At 44.8% G+C, this 27,705-nt stretch overlaps 1 protein-coding gene across 1 annotated transcript in view; it reads right to left on the bottom strand.

Moving 5' to 3' along the window:
* Nucleotides 1-10,966: 10,966 nt before the first annotated feature.
* The window catches only part of CATSPERB (cation channel sperm associated auxiliary subunit beta), a 148,583-nt gene continuing 131,844 nt past the window's right edge, over nucleotides 10,967-27,705 (bottom strand). The window contains exons 22-26 of the mRNA XM_041760294.1: nucleotides 26,223-26,333; nucleotides 24,743-24,878; nucleotides 22,632-22,732; nucleotides 21,445-21,519; nucleotides 10,967-11,170 (exon numbers count right to left, since the gene is read on the bottom strand). Coding sequence (XP_041616228.1) covers nucleotides 10,967-11,170; nucleotides 21,445-21,519; nucleotides 22,632-22,732; nucleotides 24,743-24,878; nucleotides 26,223-26,333 — 627 coding nt within the window. The remainder of the gene's footprint in view (nucleotides 11,171-21,444; nucleotides 21,520-22,631; nucleotides 22,733-24,742; nucleotides 24,879-26,222; nucleotides 26,334-27,705) is intronic.

Below are 27,705 nucleotides of genomic sequence, written 5' to 3'. Positions count from 1 at the left end.
TTTCTTTGCCTTTTTTTTTAATAATAAATTTATTTTTTATTGGTGTTCAATTTTGCCAACATACAGAATAACACCCAGTGCTCATCCCGTCAAGTGCCCCCCTCAGTGCCCGCCACCTAGTCACCCCCACCCCCCGCCCTCCTTCCCTTCCATCACCCCTAGTTCCTTTCCCAGAGTTAGGAGTCTTCATGTTCTGTCTCCCTTCCTGACATTTCCCACACACTTCTCCCTTCCCTTCTATTCCCTTTCACTATTATTTATATTCCCCAAATGAATGAGAACATACACTGTTTGTCCTTCTCCGACTGACTTACTGCGCTCAGCATAATACCCTCCAGTTCCATCCACGTTGAAGCAAATGGTGGGTATTTGTCGTTTCTAATGGCTGAGGAATATCCCATTGTATACATAGACCACATCTTCTTTATCCATTCATCTTTCGATGGACACCGAGGCTCCTTCCACAGTTTGGCTATTGTGGACATTGCTGCTAGAAACATCGGGGTGCAGGTGTCCCGGCGTTTCATTGCATCTGAATCTTTGGGGTAAATCCCCAGTAGTGCAATTGCTGGGTTGTAGGGCAGGTCTGTTTTTAGTTCTTTGAGGAACCTCCACACAGTTTTCCAGAGTGGCTGCACCAGTTCACATTCCCACCAACAGGGCAAGAGTGTTCCCTTTTCTCCGCATCCTCTCCAACATTTGTGGTTTCCTGTCTTGTTAATTTTCCCCATTCTCACTGGTGTGAGGTGGTATCTCATTGTGGTTTTGATTTGTATTTCCCTGATGGCCAGTGATGCAGAGCATTTTTCTCATGTGCGTGTTGGCCATGTCTATGTCTTCCTCTATGAGATTTCTCTTCATGTATTTTGACCATTTCATTATTGGATTGTTTGTTTCTTTGGCATTGAGTTTAATAAGTTCTTTATAGATCTTGGAAACTAGCCCTTTATCTGATATGTCATTTGCAAATATCTTCTCCCATTCTGTAGGTTGTCTTTGAGTTTTGTTGACTGTATCCTTTGCTGTGCAAAAGCTTCTTATCTTGATGAAGTCCCAATAGTTCATTTTTGCTTTTGTTTCTTTTGCCTTCGTGGATGTATCTTGCAAGAAGTTACTGTGGCCAAGTTCAAAAAGGGTGTTGCCTGGAATATTACTCAGCAATTAGAAACGACAAATACCCACCATTTTCTTCAACGTGGATGGAACTGGAGGGTATTATGCTGAGTGAAATAAGTCAATCGGAGAAGGACAAACAGTGTATGTTCTCATTCATTTGGGGAATATAAATAATAGTGAAAGGGAATATAAAGGAAGGGAAAAGAAATGTTGGGAAATATCAGGAAGGGAGACAGAACATAAAGACTCCTAACTCGGGGAAACGAACTAGGGGTGGTGGAAGGGGAGGAGGGCGGGTGTTGGAGGGGAATGGGTGACGGGCACTGAGGTGGACACTTGATGGGATGAGCACTGGGTGTTTTTCTGTATGTTGGTAAATTGAACACCAATAAAAATTAATTTAAAAAAAAAAAAGGGTGTTGCCTGTGCTCTCCTCTAGGATTTTGATGGAATCTTGTCTCACATTTAGATCTTTCATCCATTTTGAGTTTCTCTTTGTGTATGGTGCAAGAGAGTGGTCTAGTTTCATTCTTCTGCATGTGGATGTCCACTTTTCCCAGCACCATTTATTGAAGAGACTGTCTTTCTTCCAGTGGATAGTCTTTCCTCCTTTGTCGAATAATAGTTGACCTTAAAGTTCAGGGTCCACTTCTGGGAGGAGGGGCAAGATGGCAGAAGAGTAGGGTCCCCAAATCACCTGTCCCCACCAAATTACCTAGTTTCTTTTCCTCTGCTGACTAATATGCTTAAATTCAGCGGGTTGCCATGTCTGATCTGAGGTTGCCTCCTGTAGAGCGTGCCCAGAGCAGGGTGTGCAGGACCGCAAGGCTGGGAGAGGAGGGGAAAGTGAGGCAACAGGCCTCAAGGGAGCACCCCAGGCAAGGGAGCAAGAGCCTGCAGTGCAGCCCAGGGGCCCTGCTGGGCTTGGGGTCGGGGAAGAGACGGGAAGGGGAAAAGGAGGGGAGTGAGTATGGGCTCGGCAGGGCACACGCGTGGAAAGGAGGAAAGGGGGCACCGGCATGCGCTGGGTCGCTGGGGGCATCGGGCAACGCAGTTGCCCCTGACTGCTGGCCCGCAACAGCCCCGCTGCCGCGCCACGCACAGGGCACCCGACTTTCTCCTTCCTCGCACTCGCCGTTCCCCCACGTGCTCCCCGCAGAAGCCTTCTCCCTAGGCTACGGCCTGGTGGTGCCTTCTGCCGCACACCTCTCTTCTTCCCGGGACACTGCGGGCTTGGGGCTCGCAGCGTGGTGTGGCCGCAACCCAGGGGGGCAAAGTGGGCAGCGGGCACGAGTCCTCTGGGCGCGGTCCCGCGCACAACTCGGCCTGGGTGCGAGCTGCCCCATGGGGCGAAGGCAGGGATGGCCAGCGGGGAGGGGAGGGGTGGCATGGACCCCAGGCGCGGTGGCAGACCGGGCCGTGGGGGGGGTGGGGGTGGGGACGTGGCCTGGACGACCCAGGCCACCGCTGCTGGGGACGTGGCAGCAAGACAGCGTTCCAGACCCGGGCCACCTGCGCACACCACGACGGACCACCACCCACCAGCGCCCCGGGACCACAACTCCCCTAATGCACAACCCAGGGGACCCCAAGGCGTCGTGGGGCTCGAGGAATCTCCCCCAGAGGGAACTGCGGTGGGCGTCACGGTGGGCGTGAGCTCTTGCCGCTCTCCCTTTCTCACAAGCGGTGCCGCCCCCCGCCCCGTGCTCCCCCGCACGCCCATAGTCCATACTCGTGCCCAGTGGGACAAGGCAGGGAGGGAGCAGGGAGAACGTGGTGGGGACTGGGCATGGACAGGGGAGGAGGACGGAAGCGGCCACCTTGTACGCTCTTAGGTGGCCGGAGCACCCTGCAGATCTGCCTATGAGAGAACCCTCAGCTGCACCACCCCTGGAGGGGGCGATAAGACCCTGCAGGGGTGGTGATTGATTGCCAAGTGACGCTCAGACAGGTGTACCCCGGGAGGAACCTGGGGCCACAAGTGCATTGGAAGTGTCAACGATCAATGTGTCCTGAAATTCACATTAATTCTCAAAGCTAGCTGAATTCTTCATCCATGCGGGACCCCAGTGATTCACTGCTAAGAGTCCTACAAGTTTTGAGTGGAGGGGAAAGCCCCCCGACCCGCGACACATCCCCTGAGGCCCTCATCCCCTGAGGGTGTCTCTGCCTGGCCAGTAGGGACACAAGGGGACCAGACACCAAGAAGCTCAGAAGGGTTGGACAAGGAGGCATCCAGCCACCACCCCCATGCACATGAGTGGGGGACGAGCTTAGACAACCCCACAGGCACCCAAGGGGTTCCCACCTGCCCTGCGCCACATGGGAGATGCGGGGGCACACATGCATGGCCCAAGGCCACCAGGCAGCCCCCTCCTGGTGGCTGCGAGGACCATGGCTTGGCCCAGCGACCCCGCCCCACTGGGAGTGGGGCTTGGGTGGCAGAGTCTGGGGAAGAAAGGACTCTCCCTACAGGCCGACTTTCCTGACCCCAGATGGATGGGTGACCCCAAAGTTCTGTAAACCTACGGCCAGGCCAGCCAGGCCGCGCTAGGTGCCTGGACAGGGGAGTGGGGAATGGGAGGAGGTAGGGTGGGGGAACAAAGCTACAGGCTGCCACCTATCCGTTCTGGCCACGGCCAACACGCTGCAAGGGGCCCATGAGGGAGGCCCTGCCAGGCGCCACACCACAGGCCCCTCCACCACTGGTCCACCGGTCTGCTGGTCTGCCAGGACTCTCCGAATTGAGACTTAGAAAAATCATCAAAATGGTTTGGGCCAGGAGAAGGGGGGGGGGCGCACAGGCAGAGACATCCCTGATGGCCAGACCTCAGCGGGATTTGCACCCTGACCGGGCCCCACCTCCTCAGGGGGGCCTCCTCGTATGCCACCTGCCTCCTTGTATGTTTTCCACCAAGGAAAACTTGGTGAGAAAATGGGTTACGACCTCCAGGATCCCACGTGCTCCCACGGCCAGGCCCATTGCATCATCCATGGGCTTCCCGTCTAGGCTCAGACTGGTCCCCATGGACTGGGTGGGACAATGGGAGAGAACCATATGACACGGAAGGCCCAAAGAGCGGGGCGGAATCACAGGATGGTCAGAGTCCGGGCACCAGGACACACCCCCACACACCCCATCCCATTCCCCCACAGTGGCCCAAGTCGGTCCGGGAGGACAGAGGAAGAGCCACCGGCAGGTCTGGTCGACCTACCCAGGCGGCCCCACACCATTATCTGGGAGAGAGGTGGAGGCGACAGAGGCGATAGCGCTGCTCCCTCTTATACCTGGAGGTCTAATCTCCCTAGAGCGGATTGCGAGCCGATGCCCCCGCGACAGCAGGATGCTCGCCCTCGAGCTACCGGCCTCCTGGCACTTGTCCGGGACACTGTAACCAAATCCCATCCCTTGCCAGCGCCACCCAGGCTCTGGGGGGGACACGCTATATAAAAGCGGCCGCCAGCTGGCGCCCAACAACAGGCATGAAAGACAGATCCAGATGGCAAGGCTGTGAGGGCTCACCGCCGGCCGGGAGACCTCCTTCCCAGCCCACCTGGGATCTAGCCTCTCAGCCAGGGGAGGGCAGAGGGCCTCGGGGGGCACCCGGCCATCCACCGCGCGAACCCTCGGCATCCCAGGGAAGCCTTGGAAAACTTGTCTGTGCCCGCTGCCGCCCGGAAAGGGGGCTGGACTTGCCGCGCAGAGCTCCCAGGAGGATTCAGACACATTAGGAGGTCAGGGAGGGACTGTAGAACCAAAACCAGGCGAGGACGGACTCCTAGAACAATAATGGATGCACTGTTTTTCTTCTGTCCTTCCAAGCATAGGAACAAAGCTCAGGAGGACAGATGGGAGTGACTGACACACACCTACAGAATAGTGCAAACACAATCCCTCTCTGCACATACCAACAGGTGTGGAGAACATCTGTGCCTTTGCAGGCAAGTGTGCCAATAAGAGCATCCGCTTTGCATCACTGACCTTAGCCATACTAAACACGGGGGTGGGGGGATGGGCAGCATGGTGAGGAAGGGGGTTAAAATAGGCATCCACTACATAAATCCAGTTCTGGAACATCCATACAGTCCCCCGGGGAGAGAGGGGGAGGCAACTAGAAAAGAGGTACATTTTGATCATGAGCAGGTCCAGGATACTAAGAGGAAAGAGAAAACAAGGCATAGAACTTCCTTTGGCAAGTAGGAAACTTCTTTTCTTTCTTTTTCCTTTTTTTTTTCTTTTTTTTGTATGTGTGTCTTTTGGTTTGATTTGGTTTCTTTTTCTTTTTTCTTTTTTTTTAAGGATTTTATTCATTAATTCATGAGAGACACAAAGAGAGAGAAGCAGAGACATAGACAGAGCATAGACATAGCAGGCTCCATGCAGGGAGCCCGATGTGGGGTTCGATCCCGGGACTCGATCCTAGGACTCCAGGATCACACCTTGGGCCGAAGGCAGATGCTCAACCACTGAGCCCACCCAGGCATCCATGGGTGGTTTTTCTAGTCCAGGTTTTCAAGGGCACCTGAAATCACATGGCTGGCTCCATGTGATTCTTGATTGGCAGGGTCCTGAGTACCAGCCAGCACCACATCTGCCAGATGGGTCTGGAGAACACTTAAAAATAAAAAGCTTTGGGATGCCTGGGTGGCTCCGTGGTTGAGGTTCTATCCCTTTAGCTCCAGACGTGATTCCAGAGTCCCATATCAGGATCCTTGTGGGGAGTCTGCTTCTCACTCTGCCTAGGTCTCTGCCTCTCTCTCCATCTCTCTCTGTTTCTCATGAATATGGGAATTTTTACAAATCTTAAAAACCAATAAATCAATCACAATAAAAAGTTTTGAAAACCAACCAAACAAAAAGGACCACAGAGGACAAGGAGAAGCAATCACTATCAAAGATAGACATCTGTGAGCATTAGGCAGTCATAGGAAAACAAAGGGTGGAGGCAGAGGATAAGACCCTGGAGGTGACAAAACAGCATCCTATCTAGGTGCTACTACACTTTAACACTTTTTGGGACCTGTCCAAAACTTCACCCTCCAATCCAGGCAGTAGAGGGCACGAGCCTCTCTAGCAAGAATTCCTCTGATTAAAGGGAACTCTTAATACCTTAAGCAGTGTCACCAATGGACCATGGGCTTCCATTTATTTCATTGTTTTTAAAGATTTTATTTATTCATGAGAGAGGCAGAGACACAGGCAGAGGTAGAAGGAGGCTCCCCACAGGGAGGCCAATGCGCGACTCGATCGAAGGCAGGTGCTCAACCACTGAGCCACCCAGCCATCCCTGGACCATGAGCTTTTAAGGGTTTCATTTCCTAGCTTCTCTCTCAGCCTTCTTCTCACCTATATGAATCCTTGATCCCATTTCACAGCTTCCACCAACCCCGGGATGAAAACTTCCCTGTACATCATACATCCTGAGCACTATGAAAGCTACTGAGGAGATACCAACAAGAGAGAAATCAAGAAAGTCAGGTGACTTGGAAGGCTGGACAGACATCTAGGGGGTGGAAATTGACTGAATGTCAGACACTTGAAAAGAAGGGTTTTCTTTCAAAGGAATCCTTCCTCAGTTGGCTAAACTACGTGCATTATGGATATTTCCTCCACTTGGAAGTCAGCTGAGCAGAAGGCCGCTCAGCAGGAGAGAGGTCATGGGTGAAGACCTCACGTTGGTTTTTCAAGGACACATATTGCAGGGCATCTGGTTGTGGCTCAGTCGGAAAAGCCTGCACCTCCACACAAGATCAGTGTACAACCCGAGAGCCAGCACGGCACCATAAGGGTGTACACATGACCTCGACCAGTTAGACAGGCAGGGGATTCAGAGGCACGACGGCCCTCTGCTATCGCCTCCTCTGGGTCCCCCTGGACTGATCTGTGTGAGTGGGATGGCTGGGTCCTCCAGTAAGAGTGTGTACAGCTTGAAAAGGCACCGCCCCTATCCAGGGCGTTTCTTGAGTTGGCAGCTGAGAGCCAGTGGGGCAGCACCAGCAGGGAGCAGGCAAGACCATGAAGGAGGAGGAGTTGGTTACATAGCAATAGAAAACAGAAGCAATTGGGTAAGAGGTGGATCTTAAAACTTGTTATTTAGGATGAAAGTAGTGGACATGCCTGTCTTGGGCTTGGCCATGTGATCTGACTAATGGAATTCAGGCTGATATAATGTGTACTTCTAGCTTTAGGTAGTTCACATGATTCAGGTGGTCTCTGGTGTCTGGTCCTGGGCTATAAGAAGAGCTGGCTGGGTGACTCCTGCTCTCTTGTCTGTGTTCCAGATCCGCAGACATGTAGGGCAGACCTACTTAGAGGCGAACCACCTCAGCCAATCCACAGACCAGTGAGCAAGAAACACAACTTTAGTTGTCAGGAGCCAGAGAGCTGAGACCGGAGTGTTGCTGCTGCTATAAAATCTGACTCCTGTGCTCGGCCAACTGAATCCCATCTAAATGCTTCCTTCAGTGGAACCTTTACAGCTTCCTGATGGGCTGCTCTTGCAGGGCTAAATCTCAAAATCCATCCTGTGCCCCACTGTGGTGGATTCTGACTCCAGATAAATAGGAAAGTGTTGAATAGAAGAGAGTTACATCCCAGAATGTCAGTGGTCATGTTATTGTCCAAATTCTGGGGAAATTTGTTTGGGCCAGGAGTTTTGAAATGTTTGAGCAAAGACTGAAGAACACAGTACTGATGATTCTGTTTGTTGTCGTCTTGCTGCTGTATTCAGGATGCTGGCTGAGGCTGCTAGCTGGGGCTCTCAGGGGTTGGATTAACTAATGCAAATCTGGCCCAATATGTGCAGCTCCCCAGGGGACACTGAAAGGCCATATAGCACCTAAGCAGTGGAAAGGAATTCAGACTTATGGCACCTGGAAGCTTCTCCCCCACCTCCTTTTTTTGTCACTAGGAGTGGATTGATCAAAGAAGTATTTGGATCTTTCAAAGCATGCTCCCTGACCCTCCATATACGTGGCTCATGCTTCTACAGCACTGGCCAAGTGTTCTGTTCTAAGTAGTTGGCGTATTAAGTCGTTTAAATCCCAAGCAATCCAATGAAGTGAGTGACAGTATTATATTGACAGAGAAATTGAGACACAGAGAAAGAGTTTTCTCAAAATGACATGGCTAGAAAGTGGCAAAGGCAGCATTCCAACCCGGATACTCCTACCTTGGAGCCCAAGCTGTAGAGTAGGATTAGAGGAGGCTGGGCAGTGACACCGTTAGAGGTGGTTCCCTGGTACTGATGGGGATGGGAGGCGCCGAGGATGACCATATCCAGCATGGTTATTACAGTGACAGCAGAATTGGTGCAGTGACCATGGTGTAGGGACAACCAGTGAAGGCCCCGGTACTTGGCATACCACTCTGTGCAGTCCTGCCCCTGGCAGGCCAAAAATATGACTTTACTATTCTGCTGCCCCTGGCTCTGTACCCCAGTTTGGTAGGAAGCAAGGTGACCACCTCACCGTGCTATAGAATATTATGTTTTGTGGACCCAGGAAGCATGTATGAGCAACTTCTTAAGATATCTTGGTAAGATACAGGTGTGATGGAGTAAAACAAACAAACAAACTCAAGAAGAACACACTTTAGCAAAGTTTGGTATAATCCAGTTTTCTGGAACCTGTGGGGGCCTCCTGATCTAAAGTGAAAGACAGGCCAGAGCCCCTGTCATTCCCTGCCATAAAGAAGGACAAACAGTACCTGTAAGTCATTTTGGAAATGTGAGGCAGCACATCCCACATACCATTTAGAATCTTCTGCTCTAATGCATTTTGGTTCAAGAAGGGGACACCTGTGAGTGGCATTTCATCTGTTATAGGCTGTAGTACAAATTTGGTGACTCTTTTCTCATGACCCAGCAGATCTGTGAACAAATTTAAGTCCCATTCGTGTCAATTTCTGGGAAGAATCTGAGATTTTATCCTACTTGCAAACTTAAAAGGTAGCTCTGGGTACTGCACACCTCACCTGCTGCCATGGTTTTCTCATCTCTGCCAACTTTATGCACCAACACAAGGAATAGGGCAGTCTTGCCCCCCGCCCTGAAAATAGTAAAGCCCTGATGAATTTATTCAGAATTTTCCAATCAGAAAATCTAGAAAGAAGTTATTTTCATTTCCACATATGTTGAAGGTTTGTATTTGGTCAAAATTTTAATTCCACATGGGGAGACAATAATCTTTATGGTGCTTATGGACTCTAAGTGTTTGAATCCCTCACAATTTGCCTCTGACTCTATCCTCAACTTCACAAAAACAAGTGATGCTCTGGGAGTCACTACATTATTGTTACTTTGTGACCCAGAAACTGGCAGTCTTACGATAAGGAGGTCTACTGAAAGTTCATGCACAGTGGCCCCTTGGACACTGGCAATCCCAGTGGCTGGCTGGAATATGGGTCCCATGCCATAATGCCCAGGGTACAGGGGTGGTTTCCTGTAGCTACAACACCATCCCTTGAGAGACAAGGGATGGAGAGTGAATGGTTCTTTTTTAAGATTTTGCTTACTAAAACACTACAGAGATTTCTGCTTCCTGTGCCCTCAACTTTGGGCTCTGACAATCAAATGGCCTCTCTAGCTAGTGTAGTAGTGCTTCCACCAGTGAACACAATAATGGTTCCATTGACTCAGAAACCAAGACTGCCTTGTAGCCTTTTTTGGGCTCCTGGTGTAGCAGGAAAACATGATCTTCTGGATGTGGAGGCTGGGAAAATTAAGGCCATTCCACCTTAAGTTCAGTGTTAGCACAAGTACAGCCATCTCAGACCCATGTGAATAAGAGCTGAACTTTACCTTACTTCAGTTAAGCCCCGTATTAGAATGAGAACAGAGCCCAAGCCAGTGGCAGGAAGTCCCATATCAGAATGTAAACAGAACTTGAGAAATTCCTCCACCCCTTCTGGAGGTCCCCTAGACCAGCCCATAAAACTAAACTGAAACCCACCTCGGGGTCCAAGTCCCTGCTCCACTGTGTCGGGTACACTTGGACCCAAGCTCAAGCTTGTAAATAAACCCTTGTGTGTTTGCATTGGTGTCGGCTCCTCGGTGGTTTCTCGGATCCGTAATCTTGGGCACAACACTGGACAAGCTGCTTAGCTTCTTCTTATGCTCTCAAAGCATATGCTGCCCCTCATGAGCTTTTCCAAGAGAGCGCAGCTCTTATCTCTGGATGTATTGCCAATCTTCTGACTCTCGGGGGGATGGGTGCTCTGAAGGAGCACACAGAGGTACATCATTTGCAATTCCACATGCCATCTGTAGCTTTGTAAGCTAATACCTTGAGTGGACAGGGTTCTTCCAGCACCCCCATAATGGAGGTCACATTTCCCCCTTTTCAGGCACTACAATCTGGGCTAAAGTTGCTTCAAGAAACCCAAATGGCTTCATCTTTAGTTCCCATGAAGCCTTGCTAGCACACCTGCAGATAAGCCTCCTCCACACCTACCTGTCCCAGGCAGGACCACATTCTACTCATACTCTCTCTTGAACACAACAAGGCTCACATGTTCTGATCCCACAGAATAGGCTCCAGTCAATAGAAGCTAAAGAATACAGAAGGCTCATTCCACACAGAGATGGTTATCATTTTATGGTTTTGTTTATGGTTTTCCTCTAGGAAAATTTCCTATGTAAGTGTTAACATAAGAAACTTTTCACATATTTAGAATAAGAAAATAGAATGGTACACATATTGAGGGATAGCAATTTGAGTTGTAATGGTAATCCTGTAGTAGCTTCTCTTGTTTTCATATTAACATTTAATTATAGTGTTCGAGGAACTGTCTCATAAAACCAGTAAACCAAGAGAAAATGGTGATTATCATTTGTTCATGATTCAGTTTTCATCTATAAGCCAGCTGACTGACAGTGGCATTTGATATGTTCACTTTGTGTCTTCTCATAAATTTTTGGCACATATCAGCTGGGTGGATGTTACGTATTTGAAATATAAATGTCATAAAAATTAATCCCCCCAGCACTACAGCTGCAGCAACAGCGATCAGTGCATGTCCTGGAAATGGCAATGGTACTTCGTCAACATAAATCTGCAACAGAAAAAGCAAAGTATTTTAGCTTCCTGAATCTAGTCACTGACCACGTGGAATTTTATATGATTTCCATAACAGTGGAGACACTATAGATCAACTTAGCAAACTTCTCAGATACATATAGACCTTCCGCGTCCACAAAGCCTAGAAACAATCTCTCGACAATCTGGCAAGCCATGATTTGCACACAATACAGAATAAGAATCCTATCCACTGTCCAATGCCTCCATGCAAGGACTTTAATGGCAGAGGTAGGCAGGATACTTAAACAGCAGGGAAGAGAGCTGTATTCCATTACACAGGAATGGACAGAGGGCTGTGGGAACACAGGAAATGCCTAACGGCTGAGGGTGACCAGGGAATGGGCTTCCTGGGCTAGATCTCCAAAAGTAAGGGGATTCATAGAAGAGAAAGAGAAGAATGGGCAGTCCGGGAACAGGGAATAGCATGTGCTATTTCAAGCTATCATCTTTGTAGAAAAATCCTCTATGTGCTAACATAGAGAAACTTCTGTATGTTCAAAATGCTTCCTACACCTGGATGGACAAAAAAAAAATAAAGTTCCTTGAAGAGAGACAGGATTGTTGACAAAGAGGCACAGAGGTGTCTTTTTCTCTGAGACTTGAGGGAAGGTTGGGTGCCCTTTATGTTCAATGTGGAAATGGAGGCATCTAGGGGTGCCTGGGGGGCTCCGCCATTGTGTGTGTACCTTTGGCTCAGGGCGTGAACCCGGGATCCTGGGGTCAAGTCTGCATCAGGCTCCCTGCAGGGAGCCTGCTTCTCCCTCTGCCTGTGTCTCTGCCCCTCTCTGTGTCTGGATTCAACCCCAGAATCATAACAGAGTGTATTCTAGACCCACTGTCCCTTTACTGCCAAAATACTTCAATTTGTATTTCTTGGACACATTCATTTAAATAACCACAGGGGGAGAAACAGGCAAGATGGTGGCAGAGCAGGGTCTCCAGGTCACCTGTCCTCAACAAATTACCTAGAAAACCATCCAATCATCCTGAAAATCTACGAATTCGGCCTGAGATTTAAAGAGAGACCAGCTGGAACGCTCCAGTGAGAAGAGTTCGCGCTTCTATCAAGGTAGGAAGGGGGGGAAGAAATAAAGACACAAAAGGCCTCCGAGGGGGAGGGCCCCGCGAGGAGCCGGGCTGAGGCCGGGGCGAGTGTCCCCAGGACAGGAGAGCCCCGTCCCGGAGGAGCAGGAGCTGCACCGACCTTCCCGCGGAAAGGGGCTCCCCGGGAATTGGAGCAGGATCCCCAGAAAGGCGGGGATGCCCTCGGGCTCCCGGGGACAGTAACAGAGGAACTGCGCCCCGGAGAGTGCGCCGAGCTCCCTAAGGGCTGCAGCGCTCGGCGGGACCCGGAGCAGCTCGGAGGGGCTCGGGCGGCGGCTCCGCGGAGGGGGCTGCGGGGCTCCGGGAGCAGCTCGGCGGCGGCGGCTCGGGCGGAGGAAGAAGCTCCGCGGAGGGGGCGGCGCAGCTCCGGGAACAGCTCGGAGGGGCTCGGGCGGCGGCTCCGCGGAGGGGGCTGCGGGGCTCCGGGAACAGCACAGAGGCGGCGGCTCGGGCAGAGGAAGAAGCTCCGCGGAGGGGGCGGCGCGGCTCCGGGAACAGCTCGGAGGGGCTCGGGCGGCGGCTCCGCGGAGGGGGCTGCACCGCCGGGAGCGCGAATCCAACAGCGCAGGCCCCGGAGCACAGGGCGCCGGGACACAGCCCAGGATCCGCCTACCCCGGGGCAGGCAGAGGCCGGGAGGGCCCAGGACAGCGAGGACGCTCCTGCCTGGAACTGAGCAGATCAGCGGCCCCGCCCGGGAGCCCCCAGGCCCTGCAGACGGAGAGCCCCGGAGCTACTGCGGGGGCTGACTCCAGGGTCCCAGAGCTGCCCCCGCCACTGTGGCTTCCTCCCGGGGCCTCACGGGGTGAACAACCCCCACCGAGCCCTGCACCAGGCAGGGGCAGAGCAGCTCCCCCAAGTGCCAACACCTGAGAATCAGCACAGCAGGCCCCTCCCCCAGAAGACCAGCGAGACGGACCAGTTCCAAGGGAAGTCAAGGGACTTAAACTACACAGAATCGGAAGATACTCCCCCGTGGTTTTTTTTGTTTTTTGTTTTTGTTTTTGTTTTTTTTTTTGTTTTGTTTTGTTTTGTGCTTTTTTTTCTTTCTTCTTGATTTCCGATTGCTTCCCCGACCCCAACCCCCCCTTTTTTTCTTTTTTCTCCTTTCTTTCTTTTTCTTTTTCTTCTCTTTTCCCCCCCTTTTTTTTCTTCTTTCTCTTTTTTCTTTTTCTCTTTTCTTTCCTTCTCTCTCTTTTTCTCCTTTTCCCAATACAACTTGTTTTTGGCCACTCTGCACTGAGCAAAATGACTAGAAGGAAAACCTCACCTCAAAAAAAAGAATCAGAAACAGCCCACTCTCCCACAGAGTTACAAAATCTGGATTACAATTCAATGTCAGAAAGCCAATTCAGAAGCACTATTATACAGCTACTGGTGGCTCTAGAAAAAACCATAAAGGACTCAAGAGACTTCATGACTGCAGAATTTATATCCAATCAGGCAGAAATTAAAAATCAATTAAATGAGATGCAATCCAAGCTAGAAGCCCTAACGACGAGGGTTAACGAGGTGTAAGAACGAGTGAGTGACATAGAAGACAAGTTGATGGCAAAGAGGGAAACTGAGGAAAAAAGAGACAAGCAATTAAAAGATCATGAGGATAGATTAAGGGAAATAAATGACAGCCTGAGGAAGAAAAACCTACGTTTAATTGGGGTTCCTGAGGGCGCCGAAAGGGACAGAGGGCCAGAATATGTATTTGAACAAATCCTAGCTGAAAACTTTCCTAATCTGGGAAGGGAAACAGGCATTCAGATCCAGGAAATAGAGAGATCCCCCCCTAAAATCAACAAAAACCATTCGACACCTCGACATTTAATAGTGAAGCTTGCAAATTCCAAAGATAAGGAGAAGATCCTTAAAGCAGCAAGAGAAAAAAAGTCCCTGACTTTTATGGGGAGGAATATTAGGGTAACAGCAGACCTCTCCACAGAGACCTGGCAGGCCAGAAAGGGCTGGCAGGATATATTCAGGGTCCTAAATGAAAAGAACATGCAACCAAGAATACTTTACCCAGCAAGGCTTTCATTCAAAATGGAAGGAGAGATAAAGAGCTTCCAAGACAGGCAGGAACTGAAAGAATTTGTAACCTCCAAACCAGCTCTGCAAGAAATTTTAAGGGGGACTCTTAAAATTCCCCTTTAAGAAGAAGTTCAGTGGAACAATCCACAAAAACAAGGACTGAATAGATATGATGACACTAAACTCATATCTATCAATAGTAACTCTGAACGTGAACGGGTTTAATGACCCCATCAAAAGGCGCAGGGTTTCAGACTGGATAAAAAAGCAGGACCCATCTATTTGCTGTCTACAAGAGACTCATTTTAGACAGAAGGACACCTACAACCTGAAAATAAAAGGTTGGAGAACCATTTACCATTCAAATGGTCCTCAAAAGAAAGCAGGGGTTGCCATCCTTATATCAGATAAATTAAAATTTACCCCAAAGACTATAGTGAGAGATGAAGAGGGACACTATCTCATACTCAAAGGATCTATCCAACAAGAGGACTTAACAATCCTCAATATATATGCCCCGAATGTGGGAGCTGCCAAATATTTAAACCAATTAATAACCAAACTCAAGAAATACCTTGATAATAATACACTTATACTTGGTGACTTCAATCTAGCTCTTTCTACCCTGGATAGGTCTTCTAAGCACAACATCTCCAAAGAAACGAGAGCTTTAAATGATACACTGGACCAGATGGATTTCACAGATATCTACAGAACTTTACATCCAAACTCAACTGAATACACATTCTTCTCAAGTGCACATGGAACTTTCTCCAGAATAGACCACATACTGGGTCACAAATCGGGTCTGAACCGATACCAAAAGATCGGGATAGTCCCTTGTATATTCTCAGACCACAATGCCTTGAAATTAGAACTTAATCACAACAAGAAGTATGGAAGGACCACAAACACATGGAGGTTAAGGACCATCCTGCTAAAAGATGAAAAGGTCAACCAGGAAATTAAGGAAGAATTTAAAATATTCATGGAAACTAATGAGAATGAAGATACAACCGTTCAAAATCTTTGGGATGCAGCAAAAGCAGTCCTGAGGGGGAAATACATCGCAATACAAGCATCCATTCAAAAACTGGAAAGATCTCAAATTCAAAAGCTCACCTTACACATAAAGGAACTAGAGAAAAAGCAACAAATAGACCCCACCCCCAGCAGAAGAAGAGAGTTAATTAAAATTCGAGCAGAACTCAATGATATCGAGACCAAAAGAACTGTGGAACAGATCAACAGAACCAGAAGTTGGTTCTTTGAAAGAATTAATAAGATAGATAAACCATTAGCCAACCTTAATAAAAAGAAGAGAGAGAAGACTCAAATTAATAAAATCATGAATGAGAAAGGAGAGATCACTACCAACACCAAGGAAATACAAACGATTTTAAAAACATATTATGAACAGCTGTACGCCAATAAATTAGGCAATCTAGAAGAAATGGACGCATTCCTGGAAAGCCACAAACTACCAAAACTGGAGCAGGAAGAAATAGAAAACCTGAACAGGCCAATAACCAGGGAGGAAATTGAAGCAGTCATCAAAAACCTCCCAAGACACAAGAGTCCAGGGCCAGATGGCTTCCCAGGGGAATTCTATCAAACGTTTAAAGAAGAAATCATACCTATTCTACTAAAGCTGTTTGGAAAGATAGAAAGAGATGGAGTACTTCCAAATTCGTTCTATGAGGCCAGCATCACCTTAATTCCGAAACCAGACAAAGACCCCACCAAAAAGGAGAATTACAGACCAATATCCCTGATGAACATGGATGCAAAAATTCTCAACAAGATACTAGCCAATAGGATCCAACAACACATTAAGAAAATTATTCACCATGACCAAGTAGGATTTATCCCTGGGACACAAGGCTGGTTCAACACTCGTAAAACCATCAATGTGATTCATCATATCAGCAAGAGAAAAACCAAGAACCATATGATACTCTCATTAGATGCAGAGAAAGCATTTGACAAAATACAGCATCCATTCCTGATCAAAACCCTTCAGAGTGTTGGGATAGAGGGAACTTTCCTCGACATCTTAAAAGCCATTTACGAAAAGCCCACAGCAAATATCATTCTCAATGGGGAAGCACTGGGAGCCTTTCCCCTAAGATCAGGAACAAGACAGGGATGTCCACTCTCACCACTGCTGTTCAACATCGTTCTGGAAGTCCTCGCCTCAGCAATCAGACAACAAAAAGACATTAAAGGCATTCAAATTGGCAAAGAAGAAGTCAAACTCTCCCTCTTCGCCGATGACATGATACTCTACATAGAAAACCCAAAAGACTCCACCCCAAGATTGCTAGAACTCATACAGCAATTTGGTAGCGTGGCAGGATACAAAATCAATGCCCATAAATCAATGGCATTTCTATACACTAACAATGAGACTGAAGAAAGAGAAATTAAGGAGTCAGTCCCATTTACAATTGCACCCAAAAGCATAAGATACCTAGGAATAAACCTAACCAAAGAGGTAAAAGATCTATACCCTAAAAACTATAGAACACTTCTGAAAGAAATTGAGGAAGACACAAAGAGATGGAAAAATATTCCATGCTCATGGATTGGCAGAATTAATATTGTAAAAATGTCAATGTTACCCAGGGCAATTTATACGTTTAATGCAATCCCTATCAAAATACCATGGACTTTCTTCAGAGAGTTAGAACAAATTATTTTAAGATTTGTGTGGAATCAGAAAAGACCCCGAATAGCCAGGGGAATTTTAAAAAAGAAAACCATATCTGGGGGCATCACAATGCCAGATTTCAGGTTGTACTACAAAGCTGTGGTCATCAAGACAGTGTGGTACTGGCACAAAAACAGACACATAGATCAATGGAACAGAATAGAGAACCCAGAAGTGGACCCTGAAATGTACGGTCATCTAATATTCGATAAAGGAGGAAAAACTATCCATTGGAAGAAAGACAGTCTCTTCAATAAATGGTGCTGGGAAAATTGGACATCCACATGCAGAAGAATGAAACTGGACCACTCCCTTTCACCATACACAAAGATAAACTCAAAATGGATGAAAGATCTAAATGTGAGACAAGATTCCATCAAAATCCTAGAGGAGAACACAGGCAACACCCTTTTTGAACTTGGCCACAGTAACTTCTTGCAAGATACATCCACAAAGGCAAAAGACACAAAAGCAAAAATGAACTATTGGGACTTCATCAAGATAAGAAGCTTTTGCACAGCAAAGGATACAGTCAACAAAACTAAAAGACAACCTACAGAATGGGAGAAGAGATTTGCAAATGACATATCAGATAAAGGGCTAGTTTCCAAAATCTATAAAGAACTTATTAAACTCAACACCAAAGAAACAAACAATCCAATCATGAAATGGGCAAAAGACATGAAGAGAAATCTCACAGAGGAAGACATGGACATGGCCAACATGCACATGAGAAAATGCTCTGCATCACTTGCCATCAGGGAAATACAAATCAAAACCACAATGAGATACCACCTCACACCAGTGAGAATGGGGAAAATTAACAAGGCAGGAAACCACAAATGTTGGAGAGGATGCGGAGAAAAGGGAACCCTCTTACACTGTTGGTGGGAATGTGAACTGGTGCAGCCACTCTGGAAAACTGTGTGGATGTTCCTCAAAGAGTTAAAAATTGACCTGCCCTACGACCCAGCAATTGCACTGTTGGGGATTTACCCCAAAGATTCAGATGCAATGAAACGTCGGGACACCTGCACCCCAATGTTTCTATCAGCAATGGCCACAATAGCCAAACTGTGGAAGGAGCCTCGGTGTCCATCGAAAGATGAATGGATAAAGAAGATGTGGTTTATGTATACAATGGAATATTACTCAGCAATTAGAAACGACAAATACCCACCATTTGCTTCAACGTGGATGGAACTGGAGGGTATTATGCTGAGTGAAATAAGTCAATCGGAGAGGGACAAACAGTGTATGTTCTCATTCATTTGGGGAATATGAATAATGGTGAAAGGGAATATAAAGGAAGGGAGAAGAAATGTTGGGAAATATCAGGAAGGGAGACAGAACATAAAGACTCCTAACTCGGGGAAACGAACTAGGGGTGGTGGAAGGGGAGGAGGGCGGGTGTTGGAGGGGAAGGGGTGACGGGCACTGAGGTGGACACTTGACGGGATGAGCACTGGGTGTTTTTCTGTATGTTGGTTAATTGAACACCAATAAAAATTAATTAAAAAAAAATAACCACAGGGGATCCTTGGGTGGTTCAGCAGTTTAGTGCCTGCCTTCAGCCCAGGGCATGATCCTGGGGTCCTGGGATCGAGTCCCACATCGGCCTCCCTGCATGGGGCCTGTTTTTCACCTCTGCCTGTGTCTCTGCCTCTCTCTCTGTGTCTCTCATGAATAAATAAATAAAATCTTTAAAAATAAATAAATAAATAACCACAGTGTAATTACCAAAATCAAGGAATTAACATTGAGACAATGCTGTTACCCAATTTACAGTGTTATTCAAATTTTGTCCATTATAGTGCACAAATATCCCCATTGTTTCAGATACTTTCAATTAAGATTTCAACGGATTTGAGAAACTTCATATTGTTTTTCTATTGTTTCTTAATGATTCTCTTCCCTTACTAACTGTGCAATCACTTCCTATCTTTCTTTTATTCATTTTTGTGGTTCCTCCTTCATTCCTGAAGCTTTGTGTCCTTCTGTTGATGCTTCTTTTCAGCCTGAACTTCTTTGTGCATTTTTAACAAGAGGAGTTCTGCCAACAGTGGATTACCTTAGTTTTCCTTCATCTAGATGCTTTTATTTCTCCTTCATTCCTGAAGGATATTTTCACTAGATATAGAATTCTGGATAGGTGGTCCTTCTTCCCTACCCAACCCTGGTTCCCAGTACATTAGCGATGCTAGGCAATTTTCTTGTAGCTTTCTTTTTTTTTTAATTTTTATTAATTTATGATAGTCACAGAGAGAGAGAGAGAGGCAGAGACACAGGCAGAGGGAGAAGCAGGCTCCATGCACCGGGAGCCCAATGTGGGATTCGATCCCCGGCCTCCAGGATCGCGCCCTGGGCCAAAGGCAGGCGCCAAACCACTGCGCCACCCAGGGATCCCTTCTTGTAGCTTTCATAGTATCTGAGGAAAAGTCAAACGTCATTCAATTATTGTTCACTTGCATGGTTCTTGTTGTTGTTTTGGCTTCTTTCAAGACTTTTTTTAATCTTTGATTTTTAGTAGTTTGGTTATTGTATGTTTAGACAGGACCTCTATATCTTGTTCTGGATTCACTAAGCTTCTTGAATATGTAAATTTATGTCTTCACCAAATTTGGGATACTTCAGCCTTTGTTATTTCCTCTTCTCCTCCTCCTTTTCTCCTTCCTCCTCCTTATCCTCCTCCTTCCTCCCATTCTTCCTTCTTCTTCCTTTTTTTTGCATCAATCCCTTTTTGCTATCCTTCATGGACTCTGGGGACATAAAGGTCAGACCTCTTGATTACTATCACATAGGTCCCTGAGGCCATTATTTTTAGTCCCTTTTCTTCAGAGTGGATTTCTACTGATTTATTTTCAAATTCACTGACTTTTTTTCTCTGCATATATGTTTTGCTAGCCAGTCTATCCAGTGATTTTTAAATTTTAGATATTGTATTTTTCAGTTCTAAAATTTCCATTTGGTTCTTTTTTTATAGCTTCCATTTATCTGCTGAGAATTTCCCCCTTTCCCCTTTCAGTCATTTCAAAAGAGCACACCTTGACTTCCTGGAGCCTGGTTACCATGGCTAGCTGAAAACATTTGTCTGATCATTTCATTGGCCGCATCAATTGCTGATTGCTTTTGCTTTTGAGAATCAATTATATTTTCTTAGTTATTGGCATATTAAGTAATTCTGGATTTTATCCTGGACATCTAAGATGTTTATGTTGTGAGACTCTAGGTCCCATTAAACATTCTCTGGGAAAATGTTGGGGTTTGGGACACCTGGGTGGCTCAGCAGTTGGGCTCCAGCCTTCGGCTCAGCCCTCTGTCTTTGTCTCTTTCTATCTTTTTGTGTCTCCCATGAATAAATAAATATTTTTTTAAATGTTGGGGTTTTTGTGTGTTTTAGCAATTGGCCACACTGATTGAGATCCGATCAAGTTACACTTTATTCTCTCTGGTGGCTCAGTGTCCGTTTAATATCAAAACTTTGGCTATGTTATTGTGTCTTTCTGGTTCCTTTGTCACTCAAGGGTTATTCCAGACCTTTATAGTGGTGTTTATATTGCAGTTTTATTTTGAAGCCCTTGCTATGCTTCTTTGTTTTCGTTTTTTGGAACTACAATATTTTTGCCAATTTTATTTTATTTTTCAAGTTTTTACTGACACTCCAGCTAGTTAACACAAGTTTACAGCAGTATGGATCCATTATTGGGGCTGGCCTTAGGGCAAGGTCAGGATAGAAAAAGGAGAGGGGTGGAAAAGAAGGAGGAAGGGGAGAGGGAAAGAGGAAGGGAGGGAGGGGAGAGAGAGAGATTTTGTTTTTGATACTGTGGTATCCATATTTAATAATTAATGAGTGGTTAATCAGTTTAATCAAATCTTCATTCCTCCTCACCCCACCTCCCCCACAAGTAGCCAATGTCATTATATAAAGAAGCAAATTTGAATTACTGTACATCATGGAGTTAATTTGGGGAGATTGACTTTGGTTCCCGATACTTTTGCATCTTGATAGCTTTTGGTGTATTAAGATTCTACTGTTACAATGAAGATAATCAGGAAGATTGTAATGGAAATTAAAATGTCATAGATATATGTTTCTATGGGAATATGTGGTGAGAGGAAAGGTGGTACAAGTCTGAAAACTTACTTAAATATAGAAGATGGAGAGAGAACAAAAACAAATCCAGGCATTTATTAAAATGCTCCCAGCACTGATGGGTCCTGCTATGTGTCATGCACTCTACCTTCATCATTACTGACAATGTCACTACCACTCTCCAGGATCTCTTGTCTCCAAGCCCTGTCCATCACACAAATTATGCCATTTTCCTCTTTAGTGTCTCTTGCACTGACATTTGTCATGTTACTTCCCCAGCCATCACCCCATCAGTACCTTGTGCATTTACTATACCTGAAATTCTTCAACTAAGTTACAAAAAGTAACCCCTGGAACAACGGACACTCTAAAGTGAAAAAGCTCAGAGCCCTGTGGAGAAAAACATACCCAGTCATTAGCAGCATTGAAACTTATGTTCCTTTAAGTTAAAATATACACTAGGGCCGATTTCTCTATAGATGTTGCATAGAAAAATCCATTCCCCTTCCTAAGTCTCTCGGGCATCCACTTTATATACCAAAATAAAAATGGAGGGAGAAGGACAATAGCTGATACTTCCTTATAGAATGAAGAAACATAAACACAAAACCTAACACAGCCTTGACAAGTAATTTGGGCTAATCTTCATATTCATGGTTTTGATATGTCCACTCACTTTTATGGGATTTTATAACAATTACCTAGATTATATCAACTTTGTGTCTTCTGAAACACAGCTGAAACCAAAAGACATATCTGTGTACATCCAGGTGAAAAATACCAAACCAATTTTCCCCTAAATTTTGGAAATACCCTTTCTGCCCCACCTTCAAAAATAATCTATTAGTTTTGCCTATCAGCTCAAAAAATATAAGTTAATGTTAAATTCAACTTCCAGATACCTTTAGAAATAACAATATCAAGAAAAAGAGAGGAAAAATAAACACTCTCCATATACTTTAAAGATGCAATTTCTACCATTGATGGATACCTATGCTTTAAAACTTAAACCAATCTTACTTTAGACATATGTGTTTTGCTTGAATGGATAAAGAAGATGTGGTCTATGTATACAATGGAATATTACTCAGCCATTAGAAATGACAAATACCCACCATTTGCTTCGACATGGATGGAACTGGAAGGTATGATGCTGAGTGAAATGAGTCAATCGGAGAAGGACAAAAATTATATGGTCTCATTCATTTGGGGAATATAAAAAATAGTGAAAGGGAATATAAGGGAAGGGAGAAGAAGTGTGTGGGAAATATCAGAAAGGGAGACAACATAAAGACTCCTAACTCTGGGAAACGAACTAGGGGTGGTGGAAGGGGAGGAGGGAGGGGGGGTGGGGGTGAATGGGTGATGGGCACTGAGGGGGGCACTTGACGGGATGAGCACTGGGTGTTATTCTGTATGTTGGCAAATTGAACAACAATAAAAAAATAAATTTATTATAAAAAAACAAAACAAAACAGGAAAAACAAATGCTGTCCACTTACCTTTATACTTAAGTTGAGGCCTAAAGGATTATATACTGGAGCATTAAGACGTGATTCTAAGTAATTTTTCAATTTTTTTACATTTTCTGGTACACTGTGTTCTAAAAGCATATGAAGTATAGTTTAAGCACACTTACGTTATTTTCACATTTTGGATAAAATTTGCTACATACATCGAGATACAATGAAGGCTTTCACTCTGTAACATGGCTAAGATACCCCAGACTTTCAGTTCTGCTTGACAACATAGAAAAAATATATAGGGAAAATTAGGTCTCATAGCTAACACTGCATCTCCTCAGGGACACCGTCAAGAAGCACAAGACCTCTGGGACGCCTGGGTGGCTCAGTCAGTTAGGTGTCTGACTCTTGATTTCAGCTCAGGTCATGATCTCAGAAACTGGGAAATTGAGCACTACTCTGGGCTCTAAGCTGGGCGTGGAGTCTGCTTCAGATTCTTTCTCTTCCTCTCTGCCAGCCCCTCCCCACCCCCGTTCATGCACTTGTGCACGCACACTTTCAAAAAAATAAAAATAAAAAAGGACAAGACCTCTGACCACCTTATTCAGGCTGACCTTTCCTTCTAGCCCTGTGCTCAGGACCAGTCTTAACCTGCACATACTTTGTATCTTTGGCAACGAGATAATTCAAACTTAGCAGTTGCTAAATAATTTTCAAAAGATGGCAGAACATTTTCACAATAGATCCATTTGAATATTTTCTAAAAGATGTAATCAGTTATTCTTGCCTTTATTATAATTCATAGTGATTGCAGTGGTACAACTGTACATGAGATCTAAGGGGGATAAGGCTCTGATAGTAGAATTTGCCAGTTTCCATAGTGTAAATAGTCTCACCGTGGCTACTTTCAAGCTACGAATGGCTTAAAAATCAGTATACAAATGTTTGAATATTTAATGATCAGTGCTCAAAAGCTGGAAACATTAGATTCTCATACACTACCAGAAAATGAGGATGCTAGTTAAAGCAAAATATTCAGTATTTTTTTGTTAGATTTTCATCTCAAGAATGCATGTACTGTGCAGAGTAAGGCTCCCTGAATACCCAATGTCTGGCTATTTGGTAACATATTAATGGCTGATCAAAATTTCATTAAAATGTATCTATTTATCTGTCTACCTACTGATCAAGCAATTGCCGTGATGTATTTATAAACACAAAATGTGCAGGAAAAATTGTACATTTGAGGTAAAATCAAATTGTGGTAAATTTCATTTTTTTAAAAGATGTGATCATTGATCAATTGATTGACTTTTTAGTCAGGAACATTCCCCACATGGAGCCCAGTGTGGGGCTTGAACTTATGACCCTGAGATCAAGGCCTGAACTGAGGTCAAGAGTCAGATGCTTAACCAGCTGAGCCACCCAGGCACCTCAAAGATTTTATTTTTAGGTAACCTCTGCACCCAATGTGGGACTCAAACTTACAACCCCCCAATCAAAAGTCATATGCTCTACTGACTGAGCCAGTCAGGCACCCCTCATTTTTCTTATTTAAAAAATTTCCACATCTTTTAAATTATTTTACCATAGAATTTTGAAGAAACTTTGCTCATATAATTAGAAGATAATTTTTTTAAGTTTTTTTTTTACTTAAGTAATCTCTACACCCAATGTGAAGCTTGAACTCATGGCCCTGAGATCAAGAGTTGCACACTCTTCCAACTGAGCCAGCCTGATGCCCTAGAAGACAGACTCGATAGGCTATCTGGCCACATCTTTTAGAACTTCCTCTGTAACATTGCAAAAGCAATCAAAGAGACATGAGACCAACATGTAGCACAAATTCAATCATCTTTTGCTATTCATCTACAAAATGGATTTCAAATTCTTCAAAAATGCTTTTATGCCATGAAATCCAGGGCACTGAAAGTAATAATGAAATATGTGGGAGACAAGAGAAGGAGAGTGAACAGCAGTGTACCAGTGGATCAAAATTCTTCTCCAGAGAGGGGCACATGGGAGGCTCAGCCAGTTAGGCCTCCAACTCTTGGTTGTTCCTTGTGTAAACAGGTCTTATAAGCCACTTACCTAGGTAATAACAACATTACTTATAAGACAAAACAGCCATAGAAGAAAGCAAACCCTACTTAGTTTCCAGTTTTCCCTCCTGTTCACTTCAGTTACGGTCACCAGATAAGGAGTTTCCACTGGGATATGTCCATCCTCACTGTAAATTTCCAAAGACACTGGATACTGTGTAACTGGAAACTTAAATCGAGGAACCTAAAGTGCAAATTTCAAGAATGAACATCAATTTGGAAAATTCAAGACTAATTTCAATTCCTCTGTAAAAAAAAGTGTTGAATAGATATGCATCACCCAAGAGTTTGGTCTTCCTAAATGACATGTGCCTCTTAGGCGTTCCACCTTCTCAGAATGTGAGAAGCAATCTTACAGTAGAATCAAAAGTAATACACAATTAGTGTGGTAACAAAATTTGTAATTTTCTATTGGCCTTTTTCAGGAGTTTGCTATGATGACATTCACACTTTTTTGGCTAACTCGTATCTCATAGGGTGCTGCATTAATTGGATCCTGCCCAGCTCCCTTACACCTCTCTCCTGGCCAGTCAAGATCTTTTCAGCCATGTTCTTGAAACTCAGGCTCTGGAGTCAGAGGTCAAATCCAGCTCTCTCACATACTAATGATTTGATCTTTGGCAAATTTACCTACCTCTAATTAAATGAGACAAACCATGGAGCATGCTCAGAGCTGTGTTTGGGAGACAGTAAATGCTCAAGAAACATTACTGTAATTCAGGGAGGGGAGAGTTGTAGGGGTGTGTATAACAGCCCTCACAGTTCACTGAATGCTAACTCTATGCCTCATATGGTATTAAATGATTTTATCTTTATATAGAGGATTTTATTTTAAAAAATAAACAACTTTACTTTGAAAAGCCTTTATATGGAAATAAAAATCACTCAATACAATGCTATATATGTATATATACAGAGTCTGTAATGCTATTATATAGTCTTACAAGACCTTGAAATAGACCTACTTGAAAGTTATATTAAGTGTACATTTAAGTTAGCAACACAAACACCAATAATCCATTTGATGCACTTTTGAATGCTTTGAGAGACTAACAGAATATTTGACACAGAATCCTTTCTCTTAACCAACATACTATCCTGTCCTCTATTTTGTCACTACTACCAGACTCAGCTTCTTGATTACAAGGACTTCAACTTCTACATTCCCACCACTGATACACATTAGACACTCAATAAATTTTTGATGAATCAATATCCATCATAAGCTAGTATAGTGTATGACAGGTTACAGATTGTTTCCACAGAGATATAGGCACATGTGTTTATGAGAATCCTGTGAGGTGGACAGTGTGGTGCAGCCATTATCCTGTTTTGCAGGAATGGTTCATTACCTTGGTTAGGGACATTTAAATCCAGATCTTTCTAGCTCTGTGTCTTATTATTTGGTTCTATGTCATAATAAGATGCTCTTTCTATGTCTCATCTTTCATTTTAAATCAAAATGCACACTTCGAAATCTTATAAATATGAAAGCACTTTGTTTCTAGGCAGTTAAAAATTACCTTACCTTTTCTCTGCAATCTGAGAAAGCAACAGCATGTGAAAACTTCTGATCATTTGTGCAATTACACTCCTCCCGAGTGGACATGTTAGCGCACTGTTTGAATTTACCAGATCTCTGTAAATAGAATATAGGCTGACTTGCTTTTCTTGTGGCGGGATTTCTGCAAACTGAGTAAATGTCGACTAAATATTTGTTTCCTGAATTAATAAAATCCCCAAGATGCTAAGAGGGGGAAAGATGCCATTAATAATGGAGTAAAATCACAGTATTTCTGAATTCTGTCTCCTTGCTTGGCCATTTGAATTCAAGTGTCAGCTGCTTGCCAGGTTGACTATCAACATGTGTGGGACCTACTGAGCCTGTGTCTTTCTGAAGGCAGCACACCAGAGCCTCAGATTCCCTGTCCTGGGTGCCTCCCATCACAGGCATGAAAACGGAGACCTCGACATGATGTGACATGGCTGTGGGCTCTCTGGAACCCTCTCCAAGTCTACTGTTTCTCACTTGCCTTTCTTTGTGGCATTCACTAACATCATTTAAAAGTCTCCATTATAATTATCCATTTGTCATTCATTTCTTACTTGATCACTGTTAGAGATTGGCTTTTGATTTTGATAATCAATTCTATTTTTTAAAAAAATATCATTCCCCCTTTACTTCTTTTTAGGATTACCATCCCCCCAGCTTCTTTTTTTTCTTCTTCTTCTTTCCTGAGTCAAAACTCACCACTTTAACCATTTTCAAGTGTGCTATTTGGTGAGTTTCACTACATGTGCCATGTTGTCTGCTAATTCCAGAACATTCTCATCACCCCAAATGGAAACCCTGTATCCATGAATAGTTACTCCATACTGGGGCTCCTGCTTGGCTTGGTCGGTGGAGCAGGTAACTCTTGATCTCAGGACTGTGAGTTCACATCCCATGTTGGGTGTAGAGATTGCTTGAAAATAAAATCTTTAAAAAATAGTTCTCTTTATTTCCCTCTTCCCCTTCTCCCAACCCATGTATGCATTCTATTTTCCATTTGTATGAATTTTCCTATTCCCGACACCTTATATAAGTGGAAATATACAATATTTGACCTTTTGTGTCTGTTTTCTTTTGCTCACATGTTGTTTCGTTTTTATTCATGAGAGACACACACACAGAGAAACAGAGATACAGGCAGAGGGAGAAGCATGCTCTATGCAGGGAGCCTGATGTGGGACTCGATCGCAGGACCCTGGGGTCACACCCTGAGCTGAAGGCAGATGCTCACCCTTAGCCACCCAGGTGTCCCTCAAATGTTATTTTTGAGGGTTATCCATGTGGTAACATGCAGCAGTACTTCATTCCTTTTTACGACCAAGTAATACTCTATTGTGCAGATATTGCCTATTTTGTTTATCTATTCATTGCTTAATGGATAATTGGTTGTTTCCTCTTTTTGGCTGTTATGAAAAACGCTGTTATAAATTTTGTTTGAACATACATTTTCAATTTTTTT

Source organism: Vulpes lagopus, chromosome 6 (genome assembly GCF_018345385.1).
Source record: "Vulpes lagopus strain Blue_001 chromosome 6, ASM1834538v1, whole genome shotgun sequence".
NCBI lineage: Eukaryota > Metazoa > Chordata > Mammalia > Carnivora > Canidae > Vulpes > Vulpes lagopus.
The sequence above is the reverse complement of the archived record's forward strand: the minus strand, read 5'-3'. Positions and strand labels throughout refer to the sequence as shown.